The sequence below is a fragment of the Stegodyphus dumicola genome, chromosome 11 (genome assembly GCF_044657685.1).
Source record: "Stegodyphus dumicola isolate Sdum_Otavi_A_Nest chromosome 11, ASM4465768v1".
NCBI classification, from domain to species: Eukaryota; Metazoa; Arthropoda; class Arachnida; order Araneae; family Eresidae; genus Stegodyphus; species Stegodyphus dumicola.
This window is the reverse complement of record NC_140778.1, coordinates 90,842,973-90,863,077: the sequence shown is the minus strand read 5'-3', so window position 1 is coordinate 90,863,077 and position 20,105 is coordinate 90,842,973. Positions and strand designations below refer to the sequence as shown.

At 35.8% G+C, this 20,105-nt stretch overlaps 1 protein-coding gene and 1 long non-coding RNA gene across 3 annotated transcripts in view; both read right to left on the bottom strand.

The window, feature by feature from the left end:
• LOC146994200 (uncharacterized) overlaps positions 1-20,105 on the bottom strand; it is a 395,818-nt gene that overhangs the window by 119,327 nt on the left and 256,386 nt on the right. The gene's annotated exons all lie outside the window — the stretch shown is intronic.
• Positions 1-20,105, bottom strand: part of LOC118204208 (neprilysin-2-like) — a 93,202-nt gene that overhangs the window by 4,533 nt on the left and 68,564 nt on the right. Inside the window, exons 14-18 of one of the 2 annotated variants that reach the window (XM_085826470.1) lie at positions 19,877-19,928; positions 19,673-19,740; positions 18,078-18,223; positions 15,110-15,175; positions 3,199-3,294 (exon numbers count right to left, since the gene is read on the bottom strand). In XM_085826470.1, the coding sequence (XP_085682596.1) occupies positions 3,199-3,294; positions 15,110-15,175; positions 18,078-18,223; positions 19,673-19,740; positions 19,877-19,928 (428 nt within the window). The remainder of the gene's footprint in view (positions 1-3,198; positions 3,295-15,109; positions 15,176-18,077; positions 18,224-19,672; positions 19,741-19,876; positions 19,929-20,105) is intronic. The other variant, XM_085826471.1, reaches the window with a different exon arrangement.

Sequence of the window (20,105 nt, the reverse complement as noted above, 5' to 3'; positions counted from 1 at the left end):
TTCATGGTGTAGTGGTCTGAACGCTGGACGCGTATTCCAGAGGTCCGTGGTTCGATTCCCGGAGAAGGCGTTGCTAGTTTTTCATCTTCCCTGCTTCCAAAAAACACCTAATGTCTCTACTCTGGCGCCCGAACTAAAAGGGTGTTGGATGATTATTCGCGCCCAGGATTTGGCGAGAGGGTCCCCTAAAATCCCCAGTCGCCCTTTAAAAGGGGGAGTATATAAGGTATTTCTCCCGCCTGCCTAGCTTGCCTTCATGATGTAGTGGTCTGCACGCTGGGCGCGTATTCCAAAGGTCAGTGGTTCGATTCCCGGCGAAGGCGTTGCTAATTTTTCATCTTGTCTGCTTCCAAAAATACCAAATGTCTCTACATGGTTCTAGGATTCAAATATGTCAGGATTGTGGAATAAACGAAAGGAGAAAAAAATAATAGCTTCAGTCTCAGCTCCGCGAACACGTAGATTTGATTAAAAAATTTAGGAAATTCTGTAACTCTAGGCTATAATTCAATAGATATTGATGTAACATGTCATCTACCGCTTTTGCGATCGCATCCTACGATGGTCAGCTAAAATCCGCCAAAAGAACTTCGTCAATCCTGCAAACAAATTCTAATACTCTAACAACTGAAACGTGCTGGAGGCTGGAGCTTAAGATTCTACACAAAATACGGTACTTCGCAGAAGCATGGTGAAGAACCGTTAGCAAAAGTGACAGTTGTTATCTGACCCTGCTACATGACTTTCGGAGAGTTATACTGCGGAATGACTCATAACAGAAGGCGTTGTTGAGAGCATTTTGCTTTTGTTTTGCAAAATTGAAAGCAGTTTCAAGTTATTGAATTAAAAATTGAATAGAGTGAGTGAGCGTCACCAAGGAAGACCACTGACCTGGCCTCATCCTCACAGTGTGTTATCCCTTACTGGCAGAAACCACCTACTCTCTGCTCCACCCTGCTCCGAGAACGCAGCCGAATAGACGGCTAAGAGCCTCATAAAATCTACATGTAAGCTTGGATATTGTTGTTCAGGGAAAGAGTATCCTGTTAGGAACTACTTAAAATTAAGCAAAGAAGCAATCAAAAGACTGTTAAGAATCGGTGTTACAATAGACAGAAACTTGTGTTAGATAAAGTAAAGGAAGAAGGACTCTGCCTTAAAAAATAACTGTCGTGGATTTTCTGGACTTGCTAAATATTTGCATGCGGATGCTAATCCTGAGACAACTGTCATATATTTATGGGGCTTTTGTAAAGTCGTTGGTCCTGCATGGAGGAAAGATGTAACCTATTAAATTATTGCACATAGGAAACTTAAAAAAAAAAAAAAAAAAAAGAGAGAGAAAAATTATTAAAAAAATCCCATCACCCAAACGTAATTTAACGCAGATTACTTTCCATGTGCCTGACTCTTATGTAAAAACATTTAAAAGATTGTGTACCTGTTATCACTAAAATAACAAATTCCTGCATAATTTAGTTCTTTGCGTAAATATAAACTGGAGTTGTTTTACAAATTGAACCATGCATCTACATTTTCTTTCGTAGTACTTGCAGACAGGATAATACATACATAAGTACAAAACTGAATATTAAAGTGAAAAACTAACATGATGCTGAGTACAGAAATACAGAAAGCTGATCCCTAATACCTGCATACATAACACTTAAAAATGCATACGTAATACATGAAAACTAAAGCTAAAACTGATGAACATAATACATAAAACTGATCAGTAAGTAATGCTATGTAGTCTAAATCCTAGCTAAGAACGAAGTGACTTTCATGGTACATGCAGAGAAGTAAGAAATACAGACTTGAATACGTTAAAGTGAACATAAACAGAAAAGTACAGCACCATACTCAGTAAAACTGATATCTGATTCCAAACACTTGAATACATAATGCTGATACATAATTACAAAGAAAACCTTACCTACATTAATTCCATAGTTACTTTTATCACCTTAGAATATGCACATAATTTATAAAAAACATAAGTAAGCACTTAATGCTGATCGCTAGGGAGAGATTCAAATATACAGTTGATCACATAAATACAGATACCATATGTTTATGAGATAAATATATGATTAATTTCCTAAAATTTACATAAAACGTTGAATATTTATTAAAATTAAGAAGGCAAAGATGCCATACCATTCATTCACAAATTTAAGTTGAGGTGATAATATAAGTTGACCTTGCCCTTCTTGAACCTGCTTATCACAAACTTGTAATTTAAATACGCGATTAGTAAGTGTAGGAAAAACTCATTGCTGTTGAAGATTTTACTGGCTCAAACTGGTCTTGCGAGTCCTAGACCTGTATATTAATTGCAAAAGTAAAATTTTTAAGGAATATAGGCAGGTTGTTGCCATAGTCCTAATTATCTAAATTAGGCTTGGGCTGAGAGGTCCGAGGTTGCCCCACATACTTAACAGATTGATTTAGTGTCACTTTTACATTTTATTATTCAGAGCGCTAAGCACTTGATTATTTCTGTTTGGGAACACTTATTATCGTATTAGAGAATACTTTCTCTGACAATGGCTGATTACCGCTTTTAGCTTTTTATTTTCTGTTTTGTTTGTTCTCATATTTGCCGCCCATTGTGGCCAGTAAGCGTGACTTGGCTTTCTTATATGGTACTGTGCCGTGTTTGTGCAGTGGAAGACGTAGTGGTCTGGATCCCCCACCTCTCCACGTTGACATCTTTCCATGTCACTCAGGCTGAATCTATGCAGATAGGTCAAGAATGGGCCATGACCTGTATAAAACTGTGTCTGACTACCACTATTGCAATTTAACTCTAGCTTTGTTTTTGGGAAGAACATATATGTTCTCCTTCCTGTATACGCTATCCGCTGTGTGTCTGCAGAATTTCCGCAGAATTTAATAGAGTATTAAATTAATTAATTGATTGGGAATCATTTTCTTTATGTATTTTAATCATTTATATTTATTTTCGCCCTTAGACATAGCGCCTTAGTAGCGTCCTAAGCGGTAGATCGCACACTACATCAATATCTTGCAATGTGTATTTGTTGGCTCTTTGAATTAAGCCACATGCCACATTTTATTTCAGAAGAAAATTATCGTTTTTCGACTATTTTCCGCCAACTTTTCACACGAAAGACATGCCTCTCTAGCTTCCAAATAAATTTTATCTTCTGCAACAAAACAAACAGGACCTACGTTTGCTGCACTTATCCAAAATAACTGGTTCTGTGTGTACTTCACTCCTGGCAGCTTTTTCTCTTTTTCATTACCATTTACCCAGGATTGGTAAGCCTGAAAAGTGGAAGAATAGTATTTTTAAATAATACATATATTAAAAAATAAAAATAAAATAAAGAAATTTTTTTAAAAATACAAAATTTCACACAGGAAACCTAAAAAGAAAAATCAAATGTGTTCTGGGCTGACGACCATCTCAATATTACATAATTCAAAATCATAGGGTAATCTTTTATAATGTACACTAGTTTAAAGTTAAATTTAATGTACACTTATGGAAAAGTGCCCGCCCCCAACAGCACGTGTAATACTTCCAGAGTATATTGTTGCAGCACCAAACCATTTTATTTATTTTGATATTTTTCTTTTATAATTCAAGTAACTGCATTCAAATAAGTTTCTTATGAAATGTTTGAATTCTTTCCTTCGTTTCAGTAAAAGGCAAATTTAACTTTAAATTTACATTTTTAAGTTATATAAGTATACGATATAAGTTTCAATTATTAATCAATTATTTTTTTTAATAATTTTGTCTGTATTATTTATATTAATTTCACATTTTAAATCAGTTTTTTTTTACATTTTTTTAAGGATACCGTAATCTTAATAACAATATGTTTCGTTTTCACCCACGACAGCTTACTAGTATTAATATACATATATTTCCTTTTAACAACTGGCCAACCAGCTGCCGAGCGGTAAAGTGGCTGAGCGCTGGTAGTGCGGTTCGATGTTCGAATCCCGCTAACGGGCTGGCTGCATGGGCGTTTTCGTGGTATTCGCCATATGTAACGTGTATACTACCCAGTTTCCCTTAGAAAGTCCTCTATGAGGGCATTCATTCCTTTAGGCAGATAGCCCTCAAGACTTTGCTGTAATCGCATAAACCGAAACCTTTTAACAACTCGTACTAATTGCGTTATTAGAATCATAATTTTCTTCATTTCATTTATACGAATATTGAAGCACTTTAGCACTTCCTAAACAATATGTTGCAGATAAACTAGTATTTCAAATTATCAAATTTCGCAATAGTCAGTTTGTTAACAAATATATATTTAAAAAACACGGATTTTTATCTTGTAGATTATGTACATTTTGTATTAGATATATATATATTTATGTTGTAGTATATATATATGTGTGTGTGTGTATATATTTGCAGAACACAAATATATATACAGTATAATATAAAAATCAAAGCACTAAAAAAGAGTTACCCGAAAGGGACCATATATCGTATGCCCATATCTTACGATAAAACATGCAAATGACAGCTTTTGGAGGACAGTTCGCTTTAGCTGAAGCTAAAGCACATTGCAACGGAGCAATCGGATGGTGAATAAAATAAATGACCAATACTAAGGCGTAACTTCTATGCGAATCTGATTTCGTCAACCCATTTGGGCTTTACTTTCTTTTCTTTGCACCGGATGCAGGGCAGCCGATGCACTGGGGCAGATGGCATATCGTCCAAGTAGCTCTGCAAGCGGAATTAGCTTTGTTACAAAAGTTCTTCGATTATAGGCTTCCTCGACCTATGTTTCGCGAAGGAGGAAGTAAACTGATGTATTTTAGTTCTTTCCAGAAGTCCATATAATACACTTTGGTACGTTTTGTGCTCAAACCGAGTGTGCTGGGGGTGTAAAACAAATTCTGGGCGAGTTAATGATGCAGGGATGCAATACGAGTCATGAGTATACTTTCACTTTCACATGTAAATTAAAAAAAAAAAAAACAGATTTCTAGATAGTTACAACTTAAGTACTGTTAATAGACTTAAACGTGAACAATAAATGGATTCTGTAGATTTTTAAATCACAGGTAAAGATATAACTGAGTCACAATCAGCTACTAAATTGTACATCAAGTATGACTATGAACAGTTAACAAATTTATACATATACAAAGTTAAAGTAATGGGTTAAATAAGATTGTAGGGATTTATATTTATTTTAACTAGCAATTTAAAGTTTTAGTTTAGACCTTTCCTGTAAGCTTTCATTCCCCTCAGTGCCAGAATAGTTAAGTGTTGTAGCGCGTGGAAGGAAATGCAAATTTTCTACTTTGGAGGAAGTAGTTAAAAGCCGAGTTTCGGTAGGAGGAAAAGGGAGAGTTAGGTTTTAATTGCCATCGCTGTCGTAGGTACGTTTACTTATTGCTAGTTCAAATGGCTTAATAGCATTGCTTTGCTGCCACTAGCGTAAAAGAGGGTTTAAGTTACAGGATCTCGCTGAGCCATGTAGGCTAGTTTTATCACTTGTTAATATTTCAACTTTTAGTTTCAATTATCTGACTTTCAGTTACTGCCCAAGCAGAGGCGAAGTTTGTTAGCGTCGAGTTGACGCATTGTAAATCTTAAAGAGTTAATAAAGGGTATTTTAAGTCTTCTTCTGTGTAGTTTCCTGCATCTCCAGTATACCGACTGAAGTTCATTCACTGGACTCTACAAGGTAATACACAGAATTCAAATTTAGTCAACAGGAAGAAAGAAAAAACAGAAAAGAACAGAAAAAGCTAACTTAAAATAAAAATAATTAATTGCAAGTACAGAATATACAGGGGTTATGCTGGCGAAGAGGATGGCAGCTGAATATTACTCCAGCCTGTCTGAGGTATTACCTGCGATATTAAAGCAATCGACGATGCGTTTCGAAGCATAGCGAATTGTTGAAGTAACTTCAGCCCGTGCATGGGTATGGTCCGCTGCTGACTGTCTAAGGTAATTTTCTGCAGTCTCTCTGCAAACGAACACATCGAGATAAGGATCTCCTGCCATCCCGCATGAGCACTGGCCTTTTGCATGTCGTCTAAAGCGATGCAGGTAAGTCATAAAGGACCCATGCTCTGTTAGGAATTGCGTAAAAGTGAGGCGAGCCACTTCTGATAAACTGACCGACTTTGGAGAAAATTCTGTAAACTTTTCTGCCAGTATTGTCCGTCTCTCACAGATGTTGCCAAAACATGATTAACTCTCTTTCGAGTTCGACTTTTAAGAACGAGCCCAAGAAAGACATATTAAGTGTGCGAACGTGGAGGAGCAGTCGCTGCTGTTTTGACTGTTGCTTCTTCAATTTTATTACCCATTATTCTGGTGTGGGCAGATACCCAGTGGAGTCTGGCGCTTACTGTAGATTGGTGTATTTATTAGGGGTTTTTATGGCCCTGACGAATGGATTATTTACAGCATGTGCCTTGAATTGCCTGAAGGCTAAAGGCCGAGTCTATATGAATATTGGAATAATTATTTTCCATTGCATAGAAAATGTATATTTTAATACAATGAATTCAGCTTGAAAAACTGTGTTTTGCAGCCTGAGCTTCCTTTCCCAGGTCTTTAAGATCTGGTTTCCATGTACAATAGACTATCTGCTACCGGTGCCACAGTCTCCTTTGGGTCCACAGATGTGATCGCAATGGCTTTGGAACACACCAGCGACTTACAGTTAATCGAAATATTGAATTCTGCCGGGTGACAAAGTGGCTCAGAAATGCTTTGCTCATGGTCAGTATTAAGATAAGTCACATCCCACAAACTTGTTGTCTCTGAGGCACATTCACTATTGAACTCTCACGATGACTAAGGGCTGCAGAGGCGGAAATCTTGAAATCACGTTTAATGCATTAGTAGGTGAGATTTTGTACCCTAAGGAAATACTTAGGAAGAATGATCTTTATGTTGAGTGTAGCAGATTCTCCATTTTAGTAGTTATAGTTAAAACGGAGACCGAATACCTCAGAGAAGTTCTCGAACAGTATGAGCACGAGTCACCATTTGAGAGAGGTCAGGCAATTGATCTAAAGGAAGCAGAGTGGTCAAATCGCAAGATCGCTATCGATTTGGATTCTGAGCGATGATACCTTTGGACGATGTTTGCGGGAATGTGGGGACCATGGTCGTACAGCGCATCGAGAAGGTAGAGGTCGACAGAAGAATGAACGTCCTGTCGGTGCTCACAGCCTCCAACGATCTGACGTGTAAGCTGGACACCAATAACTGCAGTAAATGTCAGCGAACAAGGTTTGAGATTATGGAAGTTATTCCGCCGACTGATCTTCACCATTGTTCATCGCCAGACACATTTCCAGAGATACTGAGCTCATTCGATCTGGGATCTTACAGACTGAGTCGAATTGTTTTCAGAGATGAATCATGCAGCGAATAGAGCCCCGATGCCCAGCGAAGACGTATCTGTAGGTTTCTAGGATAGCCGTATGATTCTCACTTGACTGTCGTCCGCAAACAGCCTGAAAAACCAGGAGTTTTGGAAATGTAAATGAAAAGGAACTATGGGGTTCCATTTCATTCTATAGCCGAACCCCTTTGGTTTTCATCTCTGACACCTTACAGTATGGGGGCACGTCGAAAATAGCACAGCGGCATGCCTCATCGTGTATTCCTTCCTTTCACGGACCCCTAGGATTATATTCAACAGAATAATGCTCGGCAGCCACGGCCCAACTTCCTAGTGCTTGTTTCTAGGTAATGTTTCTACTTCTTGTTCCTGAGTGTCTGTGGATCACGCCGATAGTATTCGTCAAATAGAACGTGTTTGGCAAGCAGACTAGCCGGAACATATCCGTTAACTCTACGATTCAATTCCCAGCTGGAGTTTTTCAAATTAAAGTTAAAACTCACTTCTTTTGAGAGATGTGACAATGGTAGTCATTTTTTTTTAATTTTTTCTAACACGTTAATCAATTTTTTATAATATTTGAGATAATCCATTTCTTTCTTAGCACATTGCACGTAGTAAATCACTGGATATACCCAACCGTACTTTCTTAAAGTTCTTTATCGCAGGTTCAGTTGTAACATTATTATTTAATAGTCTAAACTGATATTTTAGTAATAGTATCTGTATTAGTCGAAAACGGCATTAGCCCGAATGGATTATTAGCTATAGTCTTGAAACGGGATTTTGCGTCGTCAATATAAATGACGAATCAGTTTTCAAAGTGTTGCCACCAAATATTATCGCTTTGTATTATTTTTAAATAAATTAAATAATGAATTATGCCTGTAGGTACGTATGTTCCTCGCACTGTGAAAAACGAGGGCAGCATCCAGTTTTGAATGACGTAGTTCAACTCTAAGGCCGAATTTTGAATTCCGAGTTTCATATTTTGTAAAACGTTAATGAATTTTTTATTAACAAACGCGACGATCTGAAAGCTACCACGTTACCACTGGTGGAATAAAGCATTTTTATCTCCAGCGCGAAACTGTCTATCGGAAATTCTAAAGATATGCTGTTTTTAAATATTTTTGGTTTTGCTGCTGAATTCAGTCGCATGTGGGTTAAGTGCGAAGAGAATATGATATTTAATTAATAAATTTAACACACAAAATATTAATAATAAAAAGATAAAAAATGCTTTGCAAACCATCTTTTACTAATAAAATTGAGTATTGAGAAATGACTGAAAAAAATAGAAAAATGCATGCCAACACTTAACACTTTACCGGGAATTCTAAACTCATGCCGCTTTTAAAATGTTTGCAATTTTGTTAACCATATGCTGCTTTTAAAGTTTCATAAACATATGCTGCTTTCAAAATTTTATAATCATATACTGCTTTTAAAATTTTTGCAATTTTTGTTGTTGAACTATATATGGCATAGGTGCAAAAAATTGCTTAATAATAAAGCTAAAAAAACAAAAAGGAATGGGTTAGCAGGTGCAATTGCAACAGCAGACTAGTACTTGTGATCTCAAGTACAGTGTAAAAAACCTTAACAAACACTTTTGGGTAACCGTTAAAATCCGAATCCTTTCGGATGTTGCTTTTTTTCCCGCGTTTTCTTTTTCACAGAATTTACTTGGAAAAATATATTGATCTGGAATGATCGGTAAGTAAAACAATTCTACAATTGTAAAACTGATAATCCTAAAACATGTCCTTTTTCAGTTACGTTTGCGTGGGAAAAAATACTGCTTGTTAAACCCAACCGGCATTACAGCTGATGGAATCGACGAAGCTGCACCGGAGAGCAGAATTTAGAAGTGGTAGAAATTGCACTTGACAGTTTTTAACCCGGAACCACACGTGATACTGAGATTCGAAAAAATATTGTTCACCAAAATATTGGGTTGAAACATTAGTAATGGCCGTTTTTTGAATTTAAAAATTTTTATTTTAACAAAACAAAAAACAAATTAGTCAATAATATCCGAGTTTTTGGATTTTTCCCACAGACCCAAGATGTCTAACTACAGTCATTTGGCTACTACACATTCGTTCGGCTAATTCTCGAGTGGTTTGACGCGACGTGCGTCTTCGTGCAGAAGTTGGGCTCACCAGCGGCCGAGCGGTAAGGACGCTGAACACTGGTAGTTCGGCCCGAGGTTCGAATCCCGCGAACGGGCTGGCTGCATGGGCGTTTTCGTGGTTCTCCCCATGTGTAACGTGTATACGAGCCAGTTACCCTTAGAACGTCCTCCACGAAGGCATCCCTCCCTTTAGGCAGATAGCCCTCGTGTGCTTTGCAATAATTAAATAATCCAATCGTGCAGAAGTTGATGCAAACGCTCTTCATCAAACTCATTTGGTCGTCCAGAACGAGCAGCATCTGCGAGATCAAAATTTCCATTTTTGAATATGGCAAACCAATTTCTAGCAGTTCATTCAGGCATTGCACCTTCTCCATACCTTCACAAATCTCTCGGTCAGCTTGTGCAGCTTTGTCGCCTCGATTAAACGCAAAAAGAAGAGGGTGTCGGAAATGCTTATTTTTGTCGACACTTGATTTTTAATGATCTGAAAAATAACAAAAATTAGCTCAGACAAAAAATTAAATACACCATCTTGCTAGACGGAAAGATTCTCTTTCGAATTACACAAAACATTATGCAAATACATTTTATTTTTACCTCGTAATTTTAAACACAACATAAACGGTCATTACTTACGTTTCAACCCAATATGATTTCCATTTATTTTATTTCGATAAATGTTTTAATTTGAATATATTTCAGCTAGTTTACAGTGCATTAAAATATTTCAAATATTCGTAAAAGTCAAAATTCAATTTGTGATGTTTGTTTATACATATTCGAACGTATATGGGCTTAAAAGAATCGTGATTAGACAGTCGCAATACTATTGAAACGCGTATAACGATTTCGAGAAGTTTAAAGAATGTTTCGTGTACAAAAGTCACTAACATATGGGAACTGAAGTTCAAAAAATCTCATCAATAGGCAATGACCAGGACCGTTTATAAAAAGCATTCAGTTTTATGTTGAGTGGATATAAAATGTGGCGATTATGTTTCTGATGTTGCTGTTGATGTTTTTCTGATGTTGTCCATGTATTTCATGGAAGAATGGTTGGCAGAGCCTCAAGAAGGTTGGACTTCTACTTCCACACCAATTTTGAGGGAGAGCACAACGAGGGAAGGAATCCGATGGTTCCCCCCTTTCCCTTACCACCGAATTACACGAGAGGTCATTCGGCTAGCCATATATTTAGAGTTCCCGATTCCGCAAAGACACTATACATTTACAAGCGTCAATGCCACCTTCGGGATTCAAACCCTCGCCCTTCGGTACCGCACTAAGCTCCCCTAACCACTATACCGTTAGGGTGGTGCTGTTTCTGATTATTACGTCAAATGATATAATTTCTTTGTTGGATATTACAGCATTAGGTAAAATCCTAGTATACGGTGCAGCCTTGGCGCGATTTTGAAAATTATCGCCAAGACCAAAAATGACCCAAACAACGTTTATGTATATACTATACACTATAACCATAGTATATACTATGTATACGATGATTAGATCTATGTATACGAGTATATCTATGTATATTCTATGTATATCTCGTATATTCTTTGAATGACCCGTTTAGTACTCATCGTATATGTCCAGTTTTTACTGCTCATCATAAAGTAGCCAAAAGTAGCCAAATCCCGTGTGCACCGGATACTAGGATTAAACCCAGCATTAAATACACTCATGTCCATAAATTAAGGATAATGCAAAATCAGGCAAAGGAAGAGTTAGAAGCAAACCAAATTTGACTTATTTGTAAAGCTTATTTATTAAACAAAAGGTAAAGAGCAAAAAAAAAGATGCTATATGTTTGATATTATTAAAAAAATTAGGGATTGTTTCTCCCTGGAGCAAATTACAAAAAAAATCTATTTACAAAAAACCAATATTACATGGTTGGTATGATTGTTAATACATTGTATGTCTCCCAGACGATGCAATACAGTCCGTACAACGCCTAGGCATGCTGAGTATCAAATTATCGATCTGATCTTGGGGGATATTACACCACTCAAAAAGCAATGCTCTCCGAATTTCCGGTAGACATGTAGGAGGACGCTGACGGGCTGCAACTCGTCGGCCAAGCATGTCCCACACGTGCTCTACTGGATTCAAGTCCGGTGAGAATGCTGGCCAGTCCATACGGGTGATATCCTCCGATTGAAGGCATTCGTTTACGATGTTTGCACGGTGAGAACGGGCGTTGTCATCCACAAACACAAGTTTTGCGCCCATGGCGCCCCGAAACAAACGTACATGTTGTTCCAGAATGACGTCCCGATAGATTTGATTTGTCATGGTTCCAATTTGAACATGCAGGTCAGTTCTGGAACCCAGAATGATTCCACAGAAAACGAGCACTCCTGCACCACCGTAACGGTGTCGTTCAATGATGTTTTCTTCGTGGTAACGTGTTACCTGGAGCTCTCCATATGAACGTCCGGCGAGAATCAGACTGCAAGCTAAACCTGGACTCGTCGGAAAACATCACACAAGCCCATTGTTGCGATGTCCACAATGCATGCTCTCTACTCCAGGCTAACCGCAAGCGAAAGTGAGTTGCAGTAAGGAGCACGCATCTGACATGTCTACGAGCATATAGACCAATCTGCCCTAAGCGTCTTTACACGGTCTGCCTTGAAATTGTCGTACCAGTGGCTGAAGAGAGCAGACGAGACAGGTCTGAGACTGTACTCCGCCTGTTTCTTTTGGCAGTAACTGCCAAATACCGGTCCTCATTCGGCGTTGTAACTCTGGGGCGACGTGTGCTGTAACGTCTACTCACATTACAATCATCTTGGAATCGTTGCCAAAGTCTGGAGATGACACTTTGGGCAATTCCAAGTTCGTCTGATACTTCCAGTTGGGTACGCCCACATTCCAGACGGCCGATAATTCTACCACGTAAAAAATCATCCAAATGCGTCTTTGTGTCATAACTATTCGGTTATTGCACTGAAATGCTTATAAAGCGCCTGCGAACAATTTTACTTCTTTGCCTGTATTCCTTATACACTCTTTTACACTCTCGTCATTGTGACGTACCATCGGTGTCATCTGGTTACTTCCTGAAATTTGCATATTATTCTTGAAGATGTGTGTAGTGATTTTACAAGTGATATATTTATTTTAGAGTTCGATTTCCGCGTGACTCCGAATTATCCTTAATTTATGGACATGAGTGTATTTGATCATATGTTTGGGGAAAACGGAACTACTCTGATATGCGCCCTCAAGTCGCCAAATTTCTCACCAAATGTTTTTGGCGAGAAATTTTCGCTGCCATATTACTATCTAAATTTTTTGTCTACATTTCGAACTTTAAGCCTAAAATGTCTCCAAAAACATGGTTTTCGCACCTGCAAAAAGTACGTTTTGAACACACGATTTAAGCTAAAAATCCGAAACAAAAACAAAAAATTTAGATAGCAAAAACGTAAAGTTTCTAACCAAAAATATTTGACAAGAATCCATGTACACAGCGACATGTTTTAACTTAAAAAAACATCTACGAATGGCACAGTGTAGGCAACGAACGAACCTACGAATTACGCACACCTTGCTTTAATAAATTAACATAACAACAATAAATTTCAAAGAATACCATGTACGCAGCGTTCTGTTTCAACTTTAAAAAGCATCTACGAATTGCACAATCTACACTAAAAACAAATCAAGAAAATAAACTAAAATAAATTTCAGACAATTCCAAAAACAGCAATAAAAACGGAAATTCATACTAAAAACAATGAATATAACATTCTACAAAATAAAACGCACTTACCATAATGAAAGCTTCTTTTAAAAGCAGAAATATCTTTCCCCCCTATCTTCTCAGATACAGAGCATACAAAGTCCAAAATACATTCGTTAATAAAATTTCGCCAGTCACACAACGTCTGTGAAGAAAACTTCCACGATTTTGCTATATCACATGCCTTCCTACGATTCAAAATTTCGAAAGTAACAATAAAAACTTCCTCCAACGTTAACTTGCTACACGAAAACCAAGATCCAAACCTTAAACTCCGCTGACACCAACATACTTTATTAGCAACAATTTGACTGCAAACCCACACAAGTCTATCAGAAACACCATTTTTCTTCCGAGTTCTGATATCAGCTCCGCATTTTGGACACGTCAAACTCCGTTTTAAAAGTCCCGACTCCCACAGAAATTCCAAAAATACACTACGATCCCCATAAATACATCGGTGAACAAAAGACTCGTTAACAACTCCAACATCGTACCTTCTCATACTAAATTTACTCTGCACATAATCTAAAATACGCAGCTGATACCTTCCCACCACGTCTGTCTTTCATCGCAACACAGGCCATTTCAAAAACACACGCGACACGAACCAACTAGCAATTAAACTACTCCACCAAAAGATTTTTCAACGTCGACATGGTTGCCGTACAACACGCAATCGCGCCAAAAACCAGCGCAAAACACATATCGCCACATTTGGTGAAATTAGGGCGTTTATCAGAGTTGTACCGGGAAAACTTTAGATTTGTGCATTGGTCTGTAATTAAATAATACGTATTCTACCTTCATTTCTCACTTTTTAAGTTGTAAACTTTGGGAAATTTTTACTTTTGTGGAAATGAACGTCTCTCACTCTATGTGTTTTTTTAGACCTAAAGCGACGCTACTCTCAAATGGGAGTTTGTTCTCAAAAGGGCATTTTTCGTTGAATCATTATAAACGGCGTATCATTTTTCAAATTATTGCTACCAAATATTATCGCCCTGTATTATAGTGAGGGAAATTACAAAATAAAGAACCTACACGAATGTATGCATGTTTCTCGAACTGTAAAAAACAACTGCATTTAGCGTCATAAAATTTTGAATAACGTAGTCCTCCACCCAAACATGGACAACTGGAAGCCCGAATTTTGAATTTCGAATTTGTTTTATTATCTGATTCATCTTTTGTAAAACTTTAACGAAATTTTGACTAACAAACTCAATGATTTCAAAGCGAGCAATGGCAACACTATACGGAATAAAACATTATTATTCCAGCGCACTGGACGGTCTATCGGAAATTCTAAAGATATGAAATTTTTAAATATTTTACAATTTAGCTGTTTAATCGAAATTTATATGGCGTAAGTGCCAAGAAAGTGACAATAAATAAAATGAACACACAAAATGTTAGTAATAAAAAACAAAACAAAAAAAAATTGTAAAGCCATCTAAGTATAAAAAACAAACTGAGAAACGACTAAGAAAAACAGAAACATTTAACCCCAACACTTAACGCTTCACCGGGAATTTTAACATATGCTGCTAGGCTGTTTTTAAAAGTTTCGAAGTTTGCTGTTGAATTGAAGTGCGAAGAAAATAGTGCTTAATATGATAAAAAGATAAAAGATATGAATAAGATAAAAAGATAAAATAAAAATGGGTTAGTAGGAATGAGTGTAAAAGGAAACTGGTAGAATGCGAGCACAGTGAGAGTGTAAAAATTCTAGCAAACCCTCTTAGGCGACCGTTAAAAATCTGAAGCCTTTCAGTTTTCTTTCTTTCTTTCTTTTTTTTTTAATTAAAGTAATACAGATGTTTTCCTTACCAGATAAGCTGTTTCGAGACTTCCACTGTCAACCATATATTCTACTTTTGTACTAGTGTCGTTTACCTGCGAAAGACAGTATTTTCAAGACATATTCAAAAATAGTTTGAGTTAAAAGAAGAGGCTTAATTATAACATATGATGAAGAAAATTATTATGTACATTCTTTCCCTCTAATAACCCTGCAATGGCAGCTAGAATATGAAACCTAAGCACTAACAGCTAGAGCCAACTTGAGATCCCGACGAGTTTGACTGCATAGAGGATTCGTGTTTTTCCCACGTCTAAGCAGAAATATGAGACAGTTTCTCTCGAAAAGAACTCTACAAAGGCATTCTTCACTTAGGCAAGCGGCCCTCATGCGCTTTAGATTAATGAATAAAAAAACTTAAGCTGTCTCTCTAGTCAGAGACATATACAGACACGAATCACTAACTGCAAGTAGTTAAGACCCCTGAACACTGATAGTTCGACCCGGTTTTGAGTGTCGGAGAACAGGCTGATTGATGGGTGTTCTCGTGGTTTTTCTCAAGTCTGAAGTAACTTAAGTTCTGTTAATATTTTCTATTCCAGATAGAAGCATTATAGAATTTTTATTTATTGATTATATTACATTTAAAATCCTCTTAAACGAACTTATAACTTCATAAGCTCACTCTAGAATTTTTTTAAACATAAATTTTGCTTTCATTTTTGGTTTCTTTGCATTACATGTAGAAAATAAGAGTAATGAATGCTAAAATGGTTACATAAATACTTTAGAGTCAAGGCTAATCTCTGGTTAAGATAACCGTTGGAGCCTGACTTTTTTTTTTTTTTTTTTTTGTTATTTTATAGCCTCCTCAATTACTTGAAAACAATAATTTTTTACCTTATCTTTCATATAAGTCTTCTCGACGAAAAAATCTAAGCCAAGTGAATTGTCCTTTAGATGGACTATTAGTATTTTGTTTAAAACTTTTTATTAATAATACTAGTATCACAATGTGTAACGAATGAGTTAACATTAATGTTTCTCACACATTTTTTATCGGCAGCTCGCTTTCATATAGATGCTAAGAAAAGTAAAATATAAAAATTTCGCATGCAGTTCCCGGGGCTATATTTAACAAACTACGTGCTAGAGTTGAATTCCTCTTTAAGATTTGATTTTTACGAGTTAATATTCAGGTTTGGTTTCACTCATGTAGTATCTAGTACCCCATGTTCCGTACCATGGCAATTTTCCAAATAATGACAGAATTAATAGGCATGAGCAACAGACCATTTTCCAGAAAGGGGCGATGTACCTGTTGGACACAGTTAAATACAATAACAAATTATTGTTTAATTTTTAAATTGGGGAGCTTAGAATTCAGTTATAGAATATATATTACAGTGTAGAAAAAAATTAAATTTAAAATTTAAAGAAAAAAAAATGCACAATTTACTAACATGTAAGGAAAAAAAATTGAGCTCACCGAGTCGGGTAAAAGAGTGAGAATATATATATTTATATATGATTGGTGCAATCGATTGTAACTACATATAAAGCAGTTTCATATACGAAATTCCAACGTTCTACGGATGCTCGTTCTTGAGTCATGCGGGACACATATACACATACGTACGTACGGATGTGAAGAAAAAAGTCTCTTCTGAACCCATTTTAAAACCTTTTTACAATCCGTTTTGGCAAAAACAGTCCTTTATTCTGTCCGTACGTACAGATGTCACGAAAAAACATCGTTCAAATCGTTTCGAGATCAGTTGAAATGGATATCTTCGTTCAAATACGATACTCGAAATGTTTCGCGATTACTTCCTTTACTTCGTACTAGGAAGTAAAAAAGGCAATGAAACATTTAAATTAACTAGATTTCATTGAGTTCTTCTAGGCGGTTATAATGTGACAAGTAACTCTGGGAGTCTCTTTGCATTCTGTCTATGGTTAAGATATAAAAAAACTCTCTTTTTCTTTCTCAAGTTATCGTTTTGTAATTTTACATTTATAGTATACCTTGTTTCCTATATATCTGATAATTAAGAGTTAAAAAATTATTAAAATTATGCTTTCTGAATAAATATCAGTTGAGTGCTACACTTTAGGTTACAGGAGTTTAAATTTTTCCATCACTCTGGAACTATGTTGGAAAAGTTAATATATCATAGGAAGTCATTTTATAGCCAAAGCTTTTAGTTATTTAATCTATAATAAAACCACCTTTTTTTAATTACCTCATTAAAATTTTCTTTCGTTAAATTAACTGCAATATATTGGCCGCATCAGTTTTCAGAAACACAGCATTTGGCTAAAGAATACACTAGCTTTTGCTTTCTTTAAACATATGATACAACTCCATTGTTCAATTCTGTTGTTCATTTTCTTCTATTTTACCTTCACTAGCCCTCTATCTCACCTGTGTAAATTTATGATCATAACAATTCTAGTAAATTTTTCGTTAGGCATTAATTTTTTTCTTTTTTTTAAAAAAGATTTTTGAATTACAAATTTATATGATTTTTCGCTTACATTATTTGTACTTTTATTTTTCATTCTACTTTCAAAAGTGTCTCATCATAACCATCTGTTAATTTTGAGTGTTCGTATGTTGCCTTTTAAAATTCAATTAAATTTCGACTTTTCGATCGAGCATATAATGCTTAACTAGTTATATATTGATCAATATAATGCTTAATATCATATAGGTAAGCGTGTTCAAAGCTTGAAAATCATGGCGTCCAAGATCAGATCAATCAAACTGTAACGATTTGAAAAATGGAGAATCCGCTGGAGAAGCTTCGTTTTCGACCCGCTTTGCGGGGAAGCTATTTCACCGCGCAGCCACTGGGCATCTCGCAAGTATATTCTTTAATTATAGTATATTCTCTTATTAATATTACCTAAACAAGTGTATTCTTTGCTCTAAGCAGAGCTGAAATAAACCCACCTATAATTATGAAAATAACTATATTAAATATGTCTTACCCATAGTTGAAATTCAGGTGGTTCATTAGCGTAACTTGTGTAATTTTGATACTGTTCTACAAAACACTTGACTTTCCTGTAGAAAACCGTGTCTGCAATTTGGCTCCAATATCTGCTTCCATCATACGCGTCTTTACCAGACAAACCTGTGATTTTATCATTGGTATTAGCAATGATGATGGAAAAAGAAACATATAAATGACAGTTTGCTAGTTTTTATTTCATTTCTCCTGCCCAGACTGGATAGTGGTATAATAGCGACTCTGACTACCGAACGGCCCGGGTTCGAATCCCTAAAAAGGCAAGGATGTTTGTAAATGCCTTACGGCGTGGGTGCATTCTAAATGTCTGGATAATCGATTGAAACCGAATTTCGACTTTTTAACACTTTGTTTCTTTGTTTCTTTTCCTTGAAACTTTCTGACAGTTTTAAAACTAAGACTGTAGAAATACATCTCCATCTCGTATGACTCTCTGAAAAGTTTTGTAACAGAAAAAGACTCCATTGTTCGTTCTCGTTACCTTTTCCTGGTTAACAGCCCACATTCCAGTTTCGCCACCATTTGAATTACTCGCAGAAAGCGCGGCTCTTAAATTTGTTTTTAGTTCTTTGCTATTCGACCTTCACGAGTTTTTCTGTTGGGAGTTTTTCCTTTTTTGATAAACTCCTAAGCCAGGTTCGTCTAAATTTTCAGCAAAGCATTCTGTTGATTTGGAAATCAAAGGAAATGTATGTTTGTATTTTATTTCATAATTTTCTTTGGTTTTCATTTTAACTTAGCTTGCCTAAGCAGCTTACTTTTATGATTATTCTCTGGCATAAATTTAAAATTTACAAAAAGCTAATTTTTCGAGGAAACTGAGCCGCCCTTGTTTTAGGCTTCATGTAATTCGACTGAACAATTTATTTTTCAGTTTTGAGCAAAAATTGTTTCATTAATTATTGATGTGGAATTTTTCTTCTTGACTTAATTTCGTTTATGTAATTAATTTGTATTTGCCTTTTTTAGGTATTTCATTATTACTTTGACTACTATTTAGAATTTATATATAATATTTGGTCTAATTTGAGGTCGAATGCATGCGGGAAAAAGATCTGAACATTTGAGAACTATTAGAATGTTGTTTTAAAATGAAGGATTGGTACTAAAAAGGAACTTTGAGTCTTAAATAATTCAGAGGAACAAAATATGTATTCGGAACTCATTAATAAACTTGGTTTAAAGCTTCAATTTTTTTTTTCTTGGCAAGTTCTGTTTGAAGTGTTAAACATAGGAGATTAATGAAAGAAATTTTTTATCTTGTTTTGTTACGTAAAATGTTCTGCAATTTTTTTTAAAGTTTCTGTTTCCTCATCTTAATTTTCAATTTAAGATCCCGTTTTTGAAGGTTTCATTTATTTGCGTTTATTCAATTCGGTAATTCTTACCAGGAGAAGAAAGATTAAACTTTCAAATAAAAGGAACAAAATTTTATTCATTTTCGTTCCGACATTTACTTTTTGATTTATATATATATATATATAATATATGCGTATGTATATATGTATGTATATTATATATGACAAGATATTTTAATATAAACATTTACTTTACCTATTTTAAATAATCCACGAATAAGTTTTCGACCAATCATTGAACCAATGGCTCCAAAATTCAAGTAGCTGAAAAAATATTTTAATATATATAAAGTTTTTCTGATCTTTTTACATTATAAAAGAAACCATAGAACTGTACATTAACGCAATACAACAACTTAATTCACGATTAAAGATATATGCGACTTTATTAATATCTTACTTTGGCCAATCCTTGTCGTAGAAGGGGCGTTGTAATATACCCGCAGGCAACTCTGCAATATAAAAGTTGTTGCTAAAAAATATGAAAATAATAAAAATTTCGGTTTATGTTCAAAGGCAGCTGTCCTGAAATATTAGCTTTCAGTTGACGGTCTTGTCAAATATTGCGATGTCTTTAATCACGATTAAAGTCAAAAGAAGTTCCCTCTGCCCAGGTAAAATTAAAACGG